At 39.6% G+C, this 21,803-nt stretch overlaps 1 protein-coding gene across 4 annotated transcripts in view; it reads left to right on the top strand.

The window, feature by feature from the left end:
• The window catches only part of ARNT2 (aryl hydrocarbon receptor nuclear translocator 2), a 132,920-nt gene that overhangs the window by 74,795 nt on the left and 36,322 nt on the right, over nucleotides 1–21,803 (top strand). For all 4 annotated transcript variants that reach the window (XM_073304107.2, XM_073304108.2, XM_073304110.1 and 1 more), the window contains exons 6-11: nucleotides 699–801; nucleotides 5,060–5,125; nucleotides 5,546–5,631; nucleotides 15,492–15,568; nucleotides 17,483–17,617; nucleotides 18,582–18,656. In XM_073304107.2, the coding sequence (XP_073160208.1) occupies nucleotides 699–801; nucleotides 5,060–5,125; nucleotides 5,546–5,631; nucleotides 15,492–15,568; nucleotides 17,483–17,617; nucleotides 18,582–18,656 (542 nt within the window). The remainder of the gene's footprint in view (nucleotides 1–698; nucleotides 802–5,059; nucleotides 5,126–5,545; nucleotides 5,632–15,491; nucleotides 15,569–17,482; nucleotides 17,618–18,581; nucleotides 18,657–21,803) is intronic.

Below are 21,803 nucleotides of genomic sequence, written 5' to 3'. Positions count from 1 at the left end.
ATGTACCACCCCTTGCTCAAGGCTGTGAAGGCACAGTCCAGCCCTTGGTTAGTAAGAATAACATTCCTACAGCACCAAAAACCTTTGATAGTCAAAAGGGAATTCTCTTTGCTACTTAGTTCTGTTTTTAAAATATTCAATTTTAAAATGTTTTGTAAAGATTTTACTCCCATTCAAGGATGTGCATGTCTTCAATTAATTCCTGTTCCCCATGGGAATAAAATTATTCTGTGAATCTAAATATCTGACAGTAATTTCAGGGCTTAATTTGTGGGAATAAATTTATTTCCAAACTAAGTCATTGTGTATTTATGGGGAGAGTTTTTTATATTCTAGGTTTTCCATTCATTTTAATGCCAACTGAGCTGCATCTTATTTTACGCTAACTAGGTTTGTTGCTACACTATACCAAAAAAAAATGTTGATTTTAAAAAAATAGCCTCTCTATTAAAATTATATAGCCTGTATTAGTGAAAGCTACTGTTCTCATTGAAAAAACTTAGAGGGAAGAGGGTCTTGCTTAATGCTATATGAAGCATTTCTTATCCAGATCGCTGGTTCATTTTCACATTGTGTTAATAATTTCCAGAATTTTTTACCTATCGGGTGGCGATTTTGGGGCCCATGTAAAATTAATTTGTGTCAGTTCTTAGCAAGCAAAAGGCAAAATCATGAATTGCTCTCCTTGGTTTTTCTAGGGCGAATTTTGGACTTGAAGACCGGAACAGTAAAGAAGGAAGGTCAGCAGTCCTCAATGAGGATGTGCATGGGATCAAGGCGTTCCTTCATTTGCAGAATGAGGTACACAATTCTCTATTCCTTCAATACTCTTATCCCGTCTCAGACCTCAAGATTTTGGCCCATTTTGTCACCTCGTTTAAAAATCTGAGATGTACTGTCATATGCTGATTAGACATTTCCAGTGTGCTTGCTTTTGTATCTAGCATCAATTTGCAATCTGCAATGCCTGTAATTAACAAGTAAGTCATTAAATCATAGCTGTACTAGTGTGCTATATTGTACGCTTTTCCAGAGAGCCTCAGACCATCTTAACCACTGGAGTGTAAGCCGTTGTCTCTTAAAATTTGATTATTTAAATCAAAGCTTCTGGAAAGAAGCCTTCAAAAGTAGACTGGAAACTTGGCTCTGTGGGGTCATTTTTTTTTTTGTTTTTTTCCCCAACAAACCAGTAATACTAAAAATAGGTTGAAGACGAGCAGGAATTTAGTTATGGAGTTAGCCAGCTATGTGAGAATTAATCAGTGATCAACTAGTTAATTCTAAATACATGAGTAAACGTTAGATCTGGGGGGGGCTGAGGAGGTGGGAGTTATTTCACAATTTTCAAACTTCTGGTAAGTTTCTGTGACTGTTCTGATGTTTGTTTGCCAAATAACATGCAAGAAAGTGATTAACAGGAGCCACCTGCACAAGGGAGCCTGATCCTGAATGTGGCCTCTTGGTGTCCCTGTAAGAGAAATGAATAGTTGTAATAGCAACATTAAGTAGATATAATGTGGTGAAAGGTCCATCAATGTGACTTTGAGGGGGACAAGCACACTGTCGCATTTGTTTCCTGTTTCCAATTTGTATGCTGAGAATAAATTATGCAAAAACACAAACAAACCAAAAGGTTTGAAGGTCAAATCAAGCCCAAGACCAGCCTGTCTGATTAATTTGTATGTGCATAATGTTTTGAACACACAAAGTGACACACATCCTAATTCAATATAATTATTAAATCTAATCAATTCAAGTGTGTGAAGCTGCTTGAGAGCCTTCAATCTGAGGGTGCTTTGGAAGTGTCATAGTAGTGGTGGTATAAATGTAACAGTTGCTTACTTACTTTAGGCAATATTATGGCTGGCCTTACATGGGTCCTACGGAGGGGTGAAGAAACACTAGCACCCCTGCTGATCTACAGAGGCGGCAGCTCTAATTTGGCTACTCGCATTGAGAAGCACAACAGGGAGACTCTAGCTGTGGTGGTAGCACTGTCCAAACAAGGGGCAAATGTCAGCATGGCAACAGAGTGATAGGACAGGAGGCTGCTCAGCAAGGAGGAAGAGCAGGTTCCAGCATTCCTTTCAGTATAGCAAAACCCCTGCGTGTTTCCTTTAAGGCACTGTCATACCAGCTTCTCCCAGTGCTCCACAATGCTCCAAGCTGCAACTTAGCCCCATGGTTATAGGGCTAAGCAACAGGAATTACATTTGTGCTTTGGAATCATGAAACCAGTATCCTACCCATATCCTCTCATGTACTCCAAGAATATTTTCTTCTATTATTAATTTGTAGCTACATAAAATTCATTAATTCAGGCAAATATTGACTCAGTAAGAGTATTCAGTCTGCTGTTAGTCATTTAGGATGCACCTCTTTATCTTCTGGCCCATGTTTACCGATCATGTGATGAGGTCTTTGATCAGACAGGAGCCAGACCTAATATCCAGTTTACAATTGTTCCCCAGCTTTTCGAAACAGCCATCCAAATCACAGTTACTTATAAGGCCCTGATCCTGCAAACACTAATGTGTGTGAGTAACCTTACACGCATGTGTAGTCCCATTGTGTGTCTAATTCTAAACTTTTTTTTTTACTATTTCTTTCTCTTCCTACTTCCTGGCAGTGACTAGTAAAAAATCTTAGTGAGGAAGGAGTCTTCGTACCTGAACCCCAATACATCCTCAAATATTGTGAATTATTTGAGGTTGCAATGTTTGCTGCATGATTTCTTCTTTCTTTGCCATATAGTTCCTCCTCTTTAATGAAAATAAACTCAGTTTTGTCTTTTCAAACCATTTATTTGGCTTCAAAGGGATAATTGCATATGGATGCACGATTAAAATGCAGTTAGACTCATAATTGGAAATACAAATAAATATACTCTGGTATGCAAATCAAAGTTGTAAACAGAAAGTTACTTGGTATCATTAATAGCTGTTAGCCAGGTATTAGGTAGTCAAAGCTGACTTCAGTACAAGTCAGCTGGAACTAGATATGGTCAGGAGTTTTCCAACAAAATGTTTTTTCATTGGAAAATTCCAGTTCATCAATACCAAAGCTTTCTGTAGGAATGTTCTAGTTTTGATAAAACTTCTGTCAAGTTTCTCAAGTCCAGGATGGAATGTTAGGGGGAGAGGGAGAGGCAGAGGGTGCCAGCCACAGACCAGAATAGTTACTATCCCAGTAGTTAGGACACTCCTCTGGGATGTGGGAGACCAAGGTTCTAAACTAGGGATCGGCAACCTTTGGCTTGCCGCCCGCCAGGGAAATCGGCTAGCAGGCCGAGATGGTTTGTTTACCTGCAGCGTCCACATCCCGTGGCCTGCGCCGCTTCCCACAGCCCCCATTGGGCTGGAACGGTGAACTGCAGCCAGCGGGAGCTGCGATCTGCCGAACCTGTGGACGCTGCAGGTAAACAAACCGTCCCAGCCCAGCAGCAGATTTGCCTAATGGGCCGCATGCCAAAGGTTGCCGATCCCTGTTCTAGACCCTGCTCTGCCTGATTTGGAGCAGGGAATTGAACCTGACTCTCCCATATTCCAGGTTAGCGCCCTAACCAACGGGCAATTGGATCTTCCTGTCTTTCATGTTGGAACTGTTCCATTCTGTATAAGTAATGAAATAATTCATTGGGCCAGAGAAAGAGGTTGACACACTAGCCCAGTGTTCAAAACATTCACATCTAAAACCCAGCTTCAAGTCCTGGGGTCTCCCACATCTAAGGTGAGTGACCTAACCACTGGCCTATTGCCTATTCTTGGCAGAGAGGAGGGTGTCTCTTTGATGTTTGAGATTTTTGAAAAGTCAGTTTCATCCCAATGCAGAACAGGGAGAAACTTTGAAATCTCAAAAAGTTTTGTGGGATGAGAGAATCTTTTTCTGCTTAGCTCTGTTTGGAACACAAGTAGCAGGTAGTCAGATATTGGGCCAATATATATGTACAAATTTCTGGTTTCAGAGTAGCAGCCATGTTAGTCTGTATCTGCAAAAAGAAAAGGAGGACTTGTGGCACCTTAGAGACTAACAAATGCTCAGATAAATTTGTTAGTCTCTAAGGTGTCACAAGTCCTCCTTTTCTTTATACAAATTTCTGTGACATTACATGGATAGTACATAAGTAGTTTAGGGTTTGTAGATATTTGATGTATCTATCATATATTCCAATAGAAAGGGTTATACCAAATGTGGGTCAGCATTGTTATATATGGGTGTACATACAAATGACTAATGTCTAATACATAAATAATTGGTGAATACACAAGTATATAGTATGCGAATTCTCTGTGCTAATAAATCCTCTGGAAGCTGGAATTATTTTTGGATGGTTTAGCTGAGGGCCAAAATCGTATGTTTGTCTAGTTTTCGTATTTGTTTTTAAAGTGTTTGTGATCTGCTGCAGCCCGTTTCTGCTTAAACCAATCCTGGGATTCTCTGCTTCGGGCTGTGTTTTCTTCTTGTATTTCTTGTTTAGCCTTATGTTAACTGTAGGATTTTCTTTTGTGAGTCAGTAGTTTTCTTAGTGTTTGTTTTATTATTTACATCTTGAAAATAGTTGGGGCACTAAAAAGTAAAACAAACAAACAAAAACCAATGTGGGGGTTATAGTAGTAGCAACTTCTCAGGCCTTGTTTACAGTAGGGGGGGAGATCGATCTAAGTTACACAACTTCTGCTATGTGAATAATGTAACTGAAGTCAACGTACTTAGATCTACTTACCGCAGGGTCCACACTATGCAATGTCGACCTCCGATCGTTCTCCCAGTGACTCCCCTTGCGCTTTTCATTCAGGTGGAGTGCTGGAGTCGACCGGAGAGCGATCTGCGGTCGATTTTAGTGTGTCTTCACTAGACCCGCTAAATCGATTGCCGATGCATTGATCACTGCACGTCAATCCCCTAGTAAGTGTAGACAAGCCCTCAGAAAATACTTTTCTAAGACACGCAATCAAAAACCAACGCAATATTACTTGAATATATATCCTTAAATGGGGTTCAAATTGGATTTTTTTCCCCAGGCATTTATATTATCTTTCAAATGCTGGCTTGTTTTTAGGTGTGGAAATGCCCCTTTGGATCATTTACCTCTGAACAGAATAACCACCATGCGAAAAAGATACAGGTGAGTTTGTTTCAGTTGCCACTACAGTATATCATAATGAACTTTTCTAGTTGTCCATTTCACTAGCGCTAAATTTCCCAGTTTTACCCGAACAAGTCTTTGTATATCAGAATCTGACTCACGCTTCACAAATAGCATGAGATCCCATCAGAGTGGAGTGAGCACAGCATTGGGAGCTCATCACTGAGTTCTAATCCTGCCTCTGTCACTGACTCCTTAGGGTGTACCTCATCTGTAAAATGATACTTACCTATAATTAGATATGGCTTATACAGCACTTGAGCTGTTGAACATTATGTAAGAGCTGTATTAAGTATTATTACTAGTGTAATTGGTAAATTTGTATTAAAAATTGGTACTAGTACAAAATTCTATTGGCTATCAAACATTTTGTTAATAGTATTGTTTATTCTCATATAGGAATGGCCTAGGCCCAGTAAAAGAAGGAGAAGCACAGTATGCAGTAGTCCACTGCACTGGATATATCAAGGCCTGGCCACCAGCAGGTAAAAGTTCCATTAAGGGCAATATAGATAGTACTATGTACAAGACCAAACTGATCTTTAGAATCTATTGACCAACTTGCTAGTTAGACATCTGTGGCTGGATTTTCAAAGGAGACAAAGGGAGTTAGGAGCCTAAGTGCAGTGTGATTTATGTACCTATCTCCCCCAGGCTCCTTTGAAAATCCCAGCCTCAGTCTGATAAACTGATAATCTCAGCCAGGTAGCTCGTTGTGTTCAACTCGACTGTGCAACTTTTATTTACTATTTATTTACTTGCTCGGTTTGGCGTACCAGATCTGGCCAATGGGCCATCAGTACCCTGTTTCCTACACTCGATGTTTCAGAGGAAGGTGGAAAGAACCCATAAAACACCTGACCAAATTTGCTCCCTGTGATGTGCAGGTGATGCCCTAGTGCATGTGGTTGTATTATGATATTCTAAAGTTAGCATTGCTGAGAGGTACAGAAAAACTGATCACACTCTGACTGATTTCAGCTGGTTAGTCCATGTACATTTTCCTGTAAATCAGAAAGTCAGTCAGCGTCACTTTTAATGCGCATCCATATTCTCCTCAGTCTTTCAATATACTGCCCTGGTTCTCCACATACGACAGCCATTGATGTACACTGGCAGAGTATCAACTGTCATCTACAAGAGTTGCACTCTCAGAATGAGGGTACCATATGACTACAGAAGTGTAGTCCACAATTTTCAAACTTAGGTGCCTAAATAAAAATGGCTTGATTTTCAGAGGTTTTGAGGACCTGCAGCTCTCATTGAAGCGGTGGAAGCAGCAGGTACTCAGCACCTCTGAAAAACTGGCCAAAGCCAGTGCCTATTTTTAGACACCCATGTTTGAAAATTTTGGCTTCAGTTTAGGTAACGGTATACTCACTTACAAGTAATTTACTGAGTGGAGAATATTGCTATCTCTGCATCTTGATTAAGTTATTTTGTTTTGAATGTGGGATTTTGGGAAATAAGTCTTTACATGCTACTTTGAACAGCAATGAAAAAACAACTCACCTACTGTAATTCAGTATTACAAATGAGAATATTTACAGATGGGAAGAGTCTGAACACAAAGGGAGACTAAATGGAGACCAGTCCAACATCATGAAGGGATAGTTTGACTGGCCTTAGCATTTGCAGAAGTTGAATATTTTAATATTCTTTTTAGTATGTCAATTCCTGTTGAACAAGAGGTCTTGCCCTTTTGTGGTTATAGACTGAGTATACCACAAACATTATTCAGGCTACTCCAGGGATTAGGAGTGCCAAAAATCCCATTACACTAAATCTGTACATTGTTTGTTTGTGCAGATTTTAACATGCAGCTTTATATTCCTTATTGATTCTGTGCAGATTTATATTTTCAAAGGTTATATAATTATCTCACTCTCTCACACAGAGAGAGAGAGATACCTACAAAAATTAAAATGATGCATCCTTTTGGAATTTTATCAGCCTTCAGACAAGTATAATTCAGACCACATGTCATCTGCCTGTACTTTGGAACCACAAAGAAGTGTAAAAGTCCCTCTTTGCATTCCTAACGGCTGGTAATAAGATTGCTAAAGCTCATACAATTTAAATTAGTGTACTGTAACTCTCAAAATGTTTCAGTCATTTTTATCTCCAGACAGAGTAAACAGAGGTTATAAGTCCTGTAACAAAATGTACTTTTTTACTTTAAGCAAAGTTCAATTTTTAGAGTTTTTCTCCTGATACTTTCAAATGCAAGTGAATTAAATGGTCATATGCAAAATGGATACCCAGAGAAGTACACCTAGTCATGCTTAATGGGTTACTTGGGTGGTAAAGATGGTTAATTGGCACCCATCACGGCAGACCGTACACTGGTGAAAAACGCTCATTGAAGTGGACCACAGTGGTAACATGGAATGAAAGCAGAGTCAATGGAGCAAAATACAGGCAAATGCAGTACAAGGCTTAAAGTAACCTAACAACAATGTGTTCTGTACTGCTGAGGTTATGGGGCAAGTGATGCTGTTTGTTCACAATTCAGCCTGTGCACGCCTGCGGAAGCACTCCATGTAGAAGTCCAGTCTGTCATTTCAACCATCAGGAGGAGACCACGCAGAATTCTTCTTCTTGTAGTGTTGGTAGAAGGGTTCCTGTGGCTCAGTGCACTGTTCAGTTGTGTGTTGAAAATATTCCTTAAGTTGGAGATGACAAAAGTAGGCCACCCTATACCGGAAACCTGCTGACCGCTATACATGCCTCCAGCTTCCATCCAGGACACATCACACAATCCATTGTCTACAGCCAAGCCCTAAGATACAACCGAATTTGCTCCAGTCCCTCAGAAGAGACAAACACCTACAAGATCTTTATCAAGCATTCTTAAAACTACAATACCCACCTGGGGAAGAGAGGAAACACATTGACAGAGCGAGACGGGTACCTAGAAATTACCTACTACAGGACAGGCCCAACAAGGAAAATAACAGAACACTGCTGGCCATCACTTACAGCCCCCAGCTAAAACCTCTCCAACACATTATCAACAATCTACAACCTATCCTGGAAAACGATCCCTCACCCTCCCAGACCTTGGGAGGCAGGCCAGTCCTCGCTTACAGGCAGCCCCCCCAACCTGAAGCAAATACTCACCAGCAACTATACACCACACCACAGAAACACTAAACCAGGAACCAATCCCTGTAGCAAACCTTGTTGCCTACTCTGTCCCCATATCTACTGTAGCGATGCCATCAGAGGACCCAACCACATCAGCCACACCATCAGAGGCTCATTCACATCTACTAATGTTATATATGCCATCATGTGCCAGCAATTCCTCTCTGCCATGTACATTGGCCAAACCGGACAGTCCCTACGTAAAAGAATAAATGGACACAAATCAGACATCAAGAATAGTAACATGCAAAAGCCAGTAGGAGAACACTTCAGTCTTCCTGGACATTCTATAACAGATTAGAAAGTAGCTCTACTTGAACAAAAAAACTTCAAAAACAGACTTCAAAGAGAAACAGAAGAACTAAAATTCATTTGCAAATTTAACACCATTAATTTGGGCTTGAATAGGGACCGGGAGTGGCTAGCTTGTTACAAAAGCAGCTTTGCCTCTCCTGGGATTGACACCTCCTCATCTGTTATTGGGAGAGGACTGTATCCACCCTGATCGAATTGGCCCTGTCAGCAGACTTGTGAGATAACTCCCTTCTCTTCATGTGCCAGTATATTTATGTCTGCATCTGTAATTTTCACTCCATGCATCTGAAGAAGTGGGGTTTTTACCCATGAAAGCTTATGCTCAAATAAATCTGTTAGTCTTTAAGGTGCCACCGGACTCCTTGTTGTTTTTGTGGATACAGACTAACACGGCTACCCCCTGATACTTGACACCATGTAAAGTATAAAGGAAATTCTGATAACGAGACCTGCTTCTTCAGTTTTCATTCGAGCAAAGCTCGCCGCTCAAGTTAATGGGGTGTTTTATCTAAATAAGGACTGCAGGACTGACCCTCAAGTGTTGATTTCCAACATGAAATAACTATATTCTTCTTGTGCCTATATGTTCTGTCAGACCCCAAATCTTTTTTTTACTTTCAAAGAACAGTTAGACTTACATATTCTCTCAGGGTCAGACTGTCCCTAGCCCTTACATGGGTGTGGGAAGAGAAAAGGAGGTGTACCCACTGTACCCCACACAAGAGCTGGGGACTTCCGTAGTCCTTGCATGTGGGCACTTCCAGGAGAAGGCAAAGCTATGGCCCTACATCCACCCTCTTCACACTCTCTTGGAAAGGTGGCCAGGCACATTAGGAGGTGCAGGCTGTACAGTCTCAAAGTGTGGAGCAGCTTGCAAACTCCATGTGCTCTCTGGGGGTAGGGGGGAACATGGTAGTCCTAACTAGAGCTCCCCATGGGGCAATGCAGCACCACACCACCCCTAAACTGGGTAGGATCACAAAGTACATAACCTGGCCATCAGGCTTTGCTTCTGGGTAAGTAACTGTAGGGGAAATGTGGATCTGTTTTTAGGAGCAAGTGGAATATTGGCCTTGTGCAGACTGTCTGCACAGGGGGTGGATTTCTCAAAACTATTCATTTGTCAAAAACTAAATGAAAAAGTTGGTTTTGGAAAATCCAGACTCTCTTCCAGGGAGTTATATTATTTGCTTATTGTATGTGATGATGTTTTATTAAACAATGAAATACAGTGCTAAAATATTTTCAATATGGGGAAAAGACTCACTATTTGAAACTAGCTGAGTGCCCATTCCAGACTTTGATCCTACATTTGTTTTGTCTGCTGCCAACTGGCTAGAAGAACCTGTGCTTCTGATTGCATGAGAAGTGTTGTAACTAATAACCAAACGTACAAAATATACCAATTCTACTTTTTTCCAATCTGTTATTTTAAAATTTAATTTAAAACAAGTATTTGCCTTTTTTCAATTAAAGCATCATATTCCTGGAAGGAAATGAGTTTTATGCAGTCCACGTGATGTTTTCGTAATAGTTTTATTCATCACATAGCAGTGGATGGAAATATTTAGTTGAGAGAAACTACAGTATGTCAGCATGTTACTGGTTTTGCAAAGAATAAATCAAATCCAAGGCCAATGTTTTTTCCAAAGGGAAACTACAGGGAAGTCATTGTCATCAGAAGGGTCAAATAGATGGGTACCTTAGGGCACTTGAAGATTGAAAATCCTAGTAAACAAAGTTTCAAATAATACAGAATTCTGTATTTCTTTTGGGTGATTTTTTTGTGGGGAGTTGTTTTGGTTTTGTCTTTAGCTTTTTGTCTTGCAATTATTGATTCATTTCTAGTCTTCCAAGTCAGACTTACAGTAAGTGTTTAGCCACAAAATGCCAGAGTAGTTAGGTTATTTTAAAATTTTGGCCTGAATCAAAAAGTTTGTGCAAAACTGTTCCTTTTAACAAAACAAAAAATAGTTGCTTGAATACTCTTTACAGCACTGTAATTGTTAATGCTTATTAAAAAAATGACTCCCTCTTCTTTGGAATTTTTTACAAGTACTTCTTCCCCCCGCCCCCCCATTTTAAGACCCACTGAAATTTTTTTTGGTCCTTATTTTTTGAGGACTTAGATTCCTGCATACACCTATTCAAGAGGTATTATGATCTTTTAAAGTGCCATGCACATGAATGGTACTGTACAGGTAATAATAATTGATGGAGGTATAAAATAATGTGTAGCCATGCAATGGTACATCATGTACGTTTTAATTCCACTTTTATGAACAATCATAAAATATCTATTTTGCAGTTTAATATAGTTGCAGCAGTTCTCAAACTGTGGGTCAGGACAGGTAAAATGGGATCACTAGGGCCGGTTGAGACTTGCTGAGGCCCAGGGTCAAAGCCCAAGCCCGAGGGCTTCAGCCCTGGGCAGCAGGGCTCAGGTTACAGGCCCCCTGTCTGAGGCTGAAGCCCTTTGGCTTTAGATCCCTGGCCTGGGGAGGTGGGGCTTTGGTTTGGCCCACCTCTGGGGTGGCAGGGTGTGAGCGGGCTCAGGCTTCGGTCCCCCATCCTGGGGTCCTGTAGTAATTTTTGTTGTCAGAAGGGGGTCATGGTACAACGAAGTTTGAGAACCCCTGATATAGTGAAACCACAAAATCCACAAAGTCATTATTCTGCACCTATACATACACATGAAGTACAGGATTGAGGGGTTGCAGAAGGACAGGAGATAATGGCATTCTGTTGTTAGGACCAAGTTGGAAATTCATCAGGGACTGTTTAGAAAGTCACTTCCTTATGTCCACTTAAACACATGCCTTTACCTTATGGGAAACTGCTTGTTAGCACACAGTGATACTGTTAAATTAAACATGGCCTCTGGTTGCACAGTGTTCTGTTTGTGGTTCATTTTCATGTTTAGCTCTGTTGATGTTAATCGGGACAAACGTAGTGCTACATTTGTTTATTAGTAGTAGCGTATGTTTTGGTGTTGAGAAATAAAGTTTTCTACTGGCTACATGCAAGAATGTGAATAATGTGTTTTTATTCTGTTGAAGTTATTAATAGGCCAGTTTCATAGCCTTTCTCCTGGGTACAAATTTTTGGAACGCTTTTGGAATTACTAATTTTTAGGCAACTGCAGATTCTAACAAATCACATTGTGTTAAGAGTTAGATGAAGTAACGATAGTACCAGTGCATAGATCTTGTTTACCTGTCCTTATGAAATCTAAGTACATTTAATAGGGAATATATTATAGGGGAAGTACAGATCCCCTATGCACATTCACCGCAGTGTAAAATAGCATCTTTATAACCATCAGCAAGAGAATATGGAAAACAATTTCCATTCAGAACAAAAATAGGCTGCATGGAATCCTTCCAATAATAGCACCTAAATTACTTTGAGCAGGCAAGCAGGTAATCATTTTGGCATATTTTTTGCTCTAGAAGCTTTGGGAAGGGTTAGCAATTCACTGGGTCATGTACTGATTAATTCCAGGCAGTGAGATTTTTATGCATAGTGTGTCTTGTGGGATAACCCAGCTAATAAAGTTTCCACTGTGTTGCATGGACTTAATGTAATCCACCTCGCAAACAAAAAACAAAAAAAGTGAATTTTGGAACAACAGCTCCCCTGGCCAACCCTGAGCTCAGTGAGGAATGGCATTTCTTTGCTAGGTTTAATTCTGGAGATTGTTTATGTTGCTTTGGGTTTATTTGGGCAGTTGTGGACCTGAACCAAGTTCCAAAAAGGGAAAGTGTTATTGAACACATCAGCAAAAAGATTATGAGAAATGGAAACCATCCAGCTGCTTAGCTTTTGCCTTCTTTTGTGGTATATTGTGTCTTTAAGGAAACTGTAAGAAAGCTCAGTGAAACTGAAGGAAAATACCTTAAAAATGTTGTTTTTAGATTGAAAACACCATTATAAAAATGAGACCCTTCAGCTAACATTATCCAACCTGACGCCTAAATTTAAGAGCTTAAATACATATTTAGGCCAAAAATAAAAGTTGTCAGAGGAGCTAAGCGCACTTAAATCCCATTGAAGTCAGTGGGGAAAAGCGGGTCCTCAGCATCTCTGAAAATTAATCCCCTAAACACCTCAAGGCAGAGGTGCCTCATTATATTTTTAAAAGTATTGGCGGGGGGGCATGCAGCTCAAAATAAGTGACATTGTTGTATTAATAATAATTGTTGAGACCAATAGCTCCTCTTGCTATTTATATTTCTTTCTTTGTCCATCATGGCTTTTACATTTGTTTTTCCTGTATACAATTCTATTTTCAGATTATTGTTCACAGCATTATGGGGGAGAGGATAATGGATTGTGCTTAACATCTCTGCGGATTGCACACAATCCACAGGTGGACTACTTTTTGCATCTGTGAGGAAATACAGTGTGCACATGCAAAGGATTTTTATATGTTTTTGGAGCGTGGCCTCAACTAATAGCCTGATTCCAGAATTTTATTTGTCAGTGTACAAAGCTTTAAGTACATATGCTTGGTCCTCCTTTTTCACGATGCAGTTACCTCCATTTTCACAACAGGTAGCCAGATTTTGTCCCTGTGTGTATTTTTAAGCTGCTTTATGCCTTCAGATGACGACTAAATTCAGTACTTGAGAAAGACTTCCACTGTGCATAAACACAGCAGTGAAAACAAAAACAAAAACCCTACACCATGCCTCCGTAGTTCTTTCTGTATTGGTGCTTTATTTTATCCTTGATGCATTCGTGTGTTAGTGTCTTTCATTTATGTACAGAGATAAATATTCTTTACGCAGCATGGGATGTGTAGTTGTAATAGAACAGAGAGTGTAATTATATTTGTTATAGTTGGTAGTCATATTTGTTCTACTAAAGGTATTACTTTTTAACTTAACTGTTTTATGGGCCTGATTCTTACTAACATCAAGACCCCTTTGAATTCCGAGAATGGAAAGGGGCCTTGAAGGAGGTGTAACTGTAATTTATGTTCACGTTAAGAGTTCTCTACTTTGCCAGAGTTGTGTAAGGATCCTTAGTGAAAATGAGACTCAAATCCTGAATTATCCAGGGATCACCTTTTCCAAGTCTGCAAACTAAACAATTTATTTGAAAAATAGTATGGAACTCCATGTATTTTAAAACTCTATATTTAATGTGTGATTCCTTTAAAATTTACCCTTAAGTTCATATACTAGCTTGGACTGTGCATGGGCCAAAGGAAGTGTGTGGCTTTTATGCAGGGACATCAAAGAGCTTTACATGTAAAGAAGCTCGTTAAGGGCCAAATTAGGAACTTTGCATGCATTAAGAGGAAGGGCGCCACATTGGGTAGGAGATGTGGGTTCTATTCCCAGCTCTGCTTTCAACTTCTTGTATGAGGTGCTGTAGCCGTGTCCGTTCCTGGGTATTAGAGACACAAGGTGGGTGAGATCATGTCTTTTATTGGACCAACTTCTGCTGGTGAGAGAGACAAGCTTTTGAGCTACACAGTTCTGTCGCGCTCTCCTTCTCACCAAGAGAAGTTGGTCCAATAAAAATTATTACCTCACCCACGTTGTCTCTTTAACTTGTGTAACTTTGGGCAAATCACTTTTGCCTCACTTTCACCGTCTGTTGAAGGGGAACAATAAATCTTTTTCTCTACTGTAAAGTTCCTTTGAAATCTACAGGTGAAATCAGAGCTAATTATAATTATCTGAGAGTCAGAATTTGGGCCTCGGAATGTAACCTTTGCTATGAGCAATGAACAAGATGACGACTGAGTACATTGCACAAAATGCTCATTATTTTCTTGCATATTCATTTATAGTTTACTATATCTTATAACTGTGGGAAAGTGGAAAATACTGTGTAATGTTCAAAAACTGTGTGATCAAATAACACTTCTTATTATAGGAACAGTTTATCTGGAAAACCTCGTCACTAAAATTACCAGTGTTTTAGGGTTTTTATCCCATGTGCATCATGTTTAAAAAGCTATATCTGGTTCTCCTCTAAACAGTTCAAGATTCCTTGCAGTGTGATTGACTTGTATTAGGAAGTATAAATGTCAGAGGATAATAATCTCTAAACATGATCGTTGCTTCATAACTGGTAGCTGACTTTGCAATTAACTTCACTAACACATTAAACTGCTTTTTAAGTAATTCATTCTCTGTTGTGTCTTAATGCCAAGAAACATTGGGAAGAGAGCTTGTAAATAGTTTAAAATAAATCAACTGTGTTACCAATAGAAGAGTTTTTCTAAAATGTATCACAGGAAGTGGATAACTCAAAACTTAGATTGAGAAATCTACTTACTAAAGGCTTAACCAAATAATATCTAAACAACACTCATGTAAAGAGCATTTCTGTTTGTGTAACACGAGTGGAAAATAGCCTACCCGTATGCTTTGATTTTATTCACGTCTGTAATAGTTAATCCCATTGAAAAACTGAAAACAAATAGAGTTTAATGAAATCCCTATGTTTTTCAATCTCCTGTTTCCTTTTAGCATAACAAAGTATGCTGGATATTTTATAATAAAGGAAACGAATCCATTTAATTCAGAGGCAAGTGACCAGTCTAAATGTTGAAGTTGGTGTGTAATCCACATTGTACCTTTCTTTTAAAGCTGATATTTGGTGTATGCTATACCAAAGAAAAATGCATAAATTACATCTTGCAGTAATAACCTGAAAAGAAATATTACTCAAAATATTATTGCCGGCATCAGAGTCTAGCGGCTGTTGTGTATGTTTCCCTTTGTCTAACTGAAGCCAGAAGATAGTGACTAGTTTTGTTTGTGAAATTGAAACCATCTATGAAAAAAGGCAAGTGATTCTGTTTTTTCACCTTTCCTAGCAGTAACAATGGTGGTGTTGTTGTTGTTGTTTATTTTAGGAATGACTATACCAGAAGAAGATACAGATGTGGGTCAAGGTAGCAAATATTGCCTTGTGGCAATAGGGAGGCTTCAGGTAAAGACGCTCCTTTATTACATCCACTGCTGCTGAAAATGTTAGTCAATGTTGTAGTACAGTTTTATATCAGATTCTGACAGGGTCTGGTTAGAAGATATGGGTCTGTACCATGCCACAAAAAGCACAAGGCTATGGTGTCTGTGCCCAGTCAAGTGGAGTTGGATGGGCTGCAGAAATGATTATTTCTGGAAGTTTCCTGGGTACCTGACGAGGGAAACATTAGGGGGTGGAAATTGTTGTGAATAGATTTTCTCCAGTTGCTGATTTAAAAGGCTAATTAACTGGCTGGAAAACCTGTAGTTGCAAAGGCTCGTATGAAAACAATAAAATTAATGCAGTCAAGAGGGCCTAAGTACTTAAATGCTTTACAAAGCATAACTACACACACAAACACTTAATATTGCTGAAATATTATATGGCAGATCCATGCACAGAAGTCCATTGAAAGTAGTGTAAATAAGATTTTACATCTCATTTGATCAAAACATCCAAATTTGAGGCATTCTATGTGTACTGTATTTTTCCTCCCTTCATCCCTTGCTAATGGAGTCCTAGTGGATCAGAGTATTGATCTGGAGCTGGAGTAGCAGTGGTGAACCTTTTCAATCATAATAAGGAAGCCATTTTTATGTTCCTGTCTGGGAATCATGCCATTAGTAAAAACGTTTGATCCTAATGCATGGTTTCTTGTTGGCCTTCACTCATGCCCATCTGTTAGGATGGCATTGTTCACTCTTAATGGCAGAATGACAGTGTCATTGGAGTGTAGCTGCCAAACCAATATCCGTTCAGATGAGCATCATACTGGAAACGTTACCGCTTCTGCAAATAGTGTCTCCTGTGTGATGCAATATTTTTGTGGCATTGCTATGACATTTTTCACTTAATCACACTTACGTTCAAAGATAAAATACCTAAGTGGTGGACAGAAGGAAATTACGGAGTTTGCAGATGTTACAGCTGCCAAAATAGACTCTTGCCCAGAAATCCCATTAATAACTTGTGGAGCATCAAAACATCTGTTCCATAAGAGAATAGCCAGCAGGCCTTCTGTGAGTGAAGGCAAGATCAAGCAAGCAGTGGCTCAGGGGACAAGTTTAATCACAAAGAAATCAAGGTGTACAAATTTTAGAACTGTGCACTCCAAACAGTAAGCCATAAAGTGACAGCTAATCACCTCCCTGCTCTATTAACTGGTGTTTTGATGCTATTGTGCTACAGAGCAGAGAGCAAAAAGAGATTTTGTACAGATTGCCTTGTGCCTCTTTGACAGACCTGGTTGTTTAGGATGAAAGAGAAAGTCAAAGCAAAGACTTTTCTCACTCTTAGCCCATGTAGAAATGGATAGAAGTAGATTAACTTGGCTGGCTGCATAGATCTCAAGTAGGAACCTGGAAATGTTTCATTCTTTCTGAAGAACCTTGATGAAAATTTACAGAAAATCTCTGTTTTTCTTTCAACGGTGATATCTGCTGTGCTAGCATTATGCCCTTAACGTTATGTCTGTGCTGAAAGTGAAGGTGTGATTGTAGCATGGGGAGGAATACCTGTGCTACAATCACACCTCTTGCAGTGTAGACATACCCTAAGAGTCCAATGGGAGAGACCTATGTCACAGTTCTTTGGGAACTTACTTGAGTTAGCTGTTAGAACCTTCTTTGTGAGGCATCTTCGATGGGCTTGTTTTCGTATTGTTCGGTGAGTCCAGTGTGCATGTAATGGAGCGATGTTTTTGTGCTGTGGACTAGACTGAAGCCATTTCAGTTTCATTTTATTTGTGTCCTTGTTTTCTTTATGAACCCTTTAAATAGTTGACAATAAACAGATTGTGTTGTTTTAAATGAAAAAGCAACCTCTACTTATGGTGACTGTTCCTTTTCCGAATAATATTTATCTGATTGTTTGTCCTAGGTAACTAGCTCACCTGTGTGCATGGACATGAATGGAATGTCTGTTCCTACCGAGTTCTTGTCTAGACACAACTCCGATGGAATAATCACATTTGTTGATCCAAGATGTATCAGTGTGATTGGCTACCAACCACAGGTCAGTTGCTAGTTTTAAGACTGAGAGATTGGTGAGAACTAATTAAGGAAATTCTCTCTCTGTGTTTGCAAATAAAAACGTAACTTCCAAAAGATGCAACAGTTCAGCTGATCTCCAGCTGTCTGTATTCTATACCTTATCACAGTCTGATGTTGTGTCATTTATTTTGCCATACTGTGCACACGTCCTTAGCATTAAGAGCTTTCCCCTTAATTACAGGGGATTTCATTGTATCCTTTTTGGATTTATTGGTTTTTAGCACTGAACTGGTTCAAATCCTAGGCAGCTTTCAAATTTTATTTTTCAAATTAAGACATTTCTCTTAAAGCAATATAAATTCTGCTTTGAGAGATTGTTACAGTTGTCGATTTTAACTTCTCTACCAGTTTATCGAACAACAAGCAGACCTCCATTATGAAGCTTATTTTCCTTGAGGCTCATGTCTGCTCCTTTGAATAAATATTAAGGTAATATAATTGGATACTAAATGATCTCTATGTGATGGCTTTCTCACAGATAACAGCATGTTATCTTTTAATCTCAAAGAAAATAGTTTCCATATGTAAACAATTGTTCGCAGGCAAGACATTTTGTCCTTATCTGATCAATTTACTTTCATATTGATTTGAATTAGCTTTACTGTAAATTTATCAAACAAAACAGTATATTAAAGTGAATGTAGCTGGATTAATAGAGGATTTCAGTGTCCTCAGGGCTATCAACCTGGCACCTTTTAACAAGCATTAAAAATTCACTTAAAACTGTTTTTAAAGGAAAGATATATGTCTTTGCAACAGCCTAAAGGCAATGTAGGGCACCAATCCTGCAAACCCTCGCTCAGGTGAGTAGTTCAATTGAAGGTAATGTGACTGTGTGTGTGAGCAAGGATTACTCTCTAAACTAAAACCTTGTAGGATCAGCACACAGGTTTGTATTTTTACAGTTTTATATTGTGCTTTCCTAGGATCTTCTGGGAAAAGACATTTTAGAATTCTGCCATCCGGAAGATCAAAGCCATTTGAGAGAGAGTTTCCAACAGGTACTGTCCTACATTTTTTTTTTCTAGTTTCTATGCAGAACCTAACATTTCTCAATACCAGGGGTCAGGTCTGATATCTACAAGTTGAGGGTGAATCTCATGGGGTAATTCCTATTAATATTAATGTCTGTAAATCCAGTAGTTTAAACTGGATTATACACACATCTTCAAGGTGCTATATTTTCAGAAAAATAGCATTGTTTTACATGTTCTTTTCATTCTTATTTCTAAAATATAAATGAATATTCAGGGCATGTTTAGAGCCATAGTGTGGCTCCGGACTTGCCTGCCTAGAGCCCACTGACGTCAATGGGTACCACAAGGGGTTGGTTGTCTTCAGCAAGAATATGGTATTTTGAGTTGAAACCGGCTCCATTCCCGTGGTGTTTGTTTTTTTTTTTTAAACCAAATATTTAAGAGGAAAACATTAAAACAGCAAATCAGATACAGGCACACACACATCCAGAGAGAGGAATTGTCACATACACTCAGGGCTGGCCTAACTCCGGTCCCAACTGGGAATGTTACCATTGACTTCTACGGGAATACACACAGGCCAGCGCTGAGTGCTTTTGAAAATCCCATCTGTAATAGATCCTGTGGTCTAAATTCTCCACTGGTGTAAATTGGCACCACTCCATAAACTTCAGTGGAACAGTCCCAGTTTTACCCAGCTATGAATTTGGCCCTGTATAAATCATTTAAAGAAATTAAATACAGAATAAAGTAATAAAAGGCACACAACATATGGAATAGGTTCTCAGTCTGGATTCAGGTTAGCCGTGGATTTATATAGATGATTATCTATTTAAAGCATGGCACAAAACTAATTAAACCCCATAAAACCTGTATGAGGAAGATAATTCATACAATATTATTCCCATTTTATAAACTGTAAATCTGCAACTCAGAGATTATGTCTGTGCTGCAATCAGGAGTGTGATTGCAGCATGTGTAGATATACCTGGGCTAGCTTTGATCTAGCGAGCTTGCTAAAAACAGCTGAGAAGTCACAGCATCATGGGCTAGCCTCCCAAGTACAAGCCTGCCCAGGACCCTGGGTACATACTTGGATGGCTAGCCCATGCTGCTGCTTGTGCTGCTGCAGTTTCTCTGCTATTTTTAGCAAGCGAGCTAGATCAAAGCTATCTTGGGTGTGTCTACACATACTGTAAACAGCCGCACATCTTGACTGCAGTGTAAGCATATCCCGAGACACCCAATCCAGCTGCTATGGAAGTTAATGAATAGGCACTCAGTGACTTCAGTGGGAGTTAGATCAGGCCAAAAGGGTCTCCTGATGCTGCACTGTTGAAGTCAGTGGGAGTTCTGTCATTGACTCCATTGACTCCATGTGCTTATGGTTATTCATTAGTTTTAAGTATTTTGATGGATCAAGACCTAAGTGTCTTGTTCCGGGTTCACACAGCAAGCTGTTGGAAGAGCCAGAGATTAAAAGTGTGGAGTTATAGGCCTTGCATCCCAGGTTCAATCCACTAAATCATTTTGCCTCTATCTTCGGTGGAGAATTCCTTCTTTGAATATTCAGTACAGTAGCAATGCAATCCAGGCTATTTCCATCAATGACTAAAAGACAATTAAACAAGTTACCTGTACACCAGATGGTTTTCATTTCCGAAGAATCTTTTTGTTTTTTGATAGAGGTTAAACATTAGCTTTGAATCTTCTTGTGTTATCGTGTTTGTGTGCACTGTTTTAAGACAGTTCAGGTTTTTCCCACCAAAGACTTCCATGCTTTATATATTATTACAAAGTTAATATTTGCTTATTTCAGATCGCAGAGCAATAGATCATTACAGTTTGTTTTGTTATTGGTAGTTTGGCCTTAAGAATTTTTTTTATTAAAATGGTAACTATTATTTCCAGTGAACTTTGTTTAAAATCCTCGGTAAAGTTGACATTTTTAAATTGCTGATGCTGTCAAAAGCAGGTTGGTGCATAGCAGAGTCAGAGGGATTTGCAGTTGTTGGTTGATTGCCAGAATCCATCTCAGAGCCTTTACTTCCTTGAGAAGATAAATTCATTCATCAGGGTGGGAAAATTAAGCCAGAATGATATGTTCTCAAGGCCAAGAACAACAAATAGAGTTCTGTATCAGAAGGTTCCAGAGGACAGCTATCTAATATCCACTAGGAAAACGTTCAGAATGGACGCTAACACAATTTCTGTATTCTTTACAGTGGGTGTGGTGGTAGAACATTTGTTGATAAAAGGATATGGTTTATTGGATTGAAACTACAAAAGGATGTGTTTTAAGTAAAACATTAACCCTGAACTTTCAGTAGGATGAATAGGTTTTATTATTCTGGGCATTACTGAAGCTTGTGTCTCTTCTTTATGTTCTGTCTATGTAACCTGGGATCCAGTGGATCAATTTAAAATAGAACTTTTTGAAAAGGTCAGATTAGAGCAATTCTCCTCTGCAACTGCTTGTCAGCAGCTACATGGAGTAAACACCAGGTTTCTTCCAGGATAACTCCTGTTAGCAAAGTCAGGCTACAGACTACTAATAAATAGACCAATCCGAATGGGTGAGGATTAGGATTCCGCTATGGAGTGCAGCGTTTATTTGCACAGAATCTTCTCCTTCCTTCCTGAGGCATTACATGACCTAGCCTGCTGTAAAACAGCAGAAACTAATTGCATGTGGCCCAGGTAAGTTTCAGCTGAATGCCTTAGCCAGATCTCAAGAAACATAACATTTCTTCTGAATTAGACCCAGACCATCAGATAATGGACAAGACATAACATGATCACAGTGTAGCTATGTGAGGAAAGGTTCTTTAGACCAGGGGTTCTCAACCTTTTCCTTTCTGAGTCCGCCGCCCGCGCCCACCCGCCCCCCCACCGCCTCCAACATGCTATAAAAATTCCACAGCTTAGCTTTGCCACAACAACTGTTTTTCTGCATATAAAAGCCAGAGCCCCATGCCACAGGGGGCATCGCAAAGCTAAGTTGCCCAGGCTTTGACTTCAGTCCCACGTGGTGGGGCTCAGAGCTCCAAGCTGCAGACCTGTGTGGTAGGGCTTTGGCTTTCTGCGCTGGGCCCTAGCGAGTCTAATGCCAGCCCTGCTTGGTGGCCCCCCGAAACCTGCTCACAGCCCCCCAGGGGGCCCCGGACCCCT

The sequence above is a fragment of the Lepidochelys kempii genome, chromosome 10 (genome assembly GCF_965140285.1).
Source record: "Lepidochelys kempii isolate rLepKem1 chromosome 10, rLepKem1.hap1, whole genome shotgun sequence".
Taxonomy (NCBI): Eukaryota; Metazoa; Chordata; order Testudines; family Cheloniidae; genus Lepidochelys; species Lepidochelys kempii.
The sequence above is the reverse complement of the archived record's forward strand: the minus strand, read 5'-3'. Positions and strand labels throughout refer to the sequence as shown.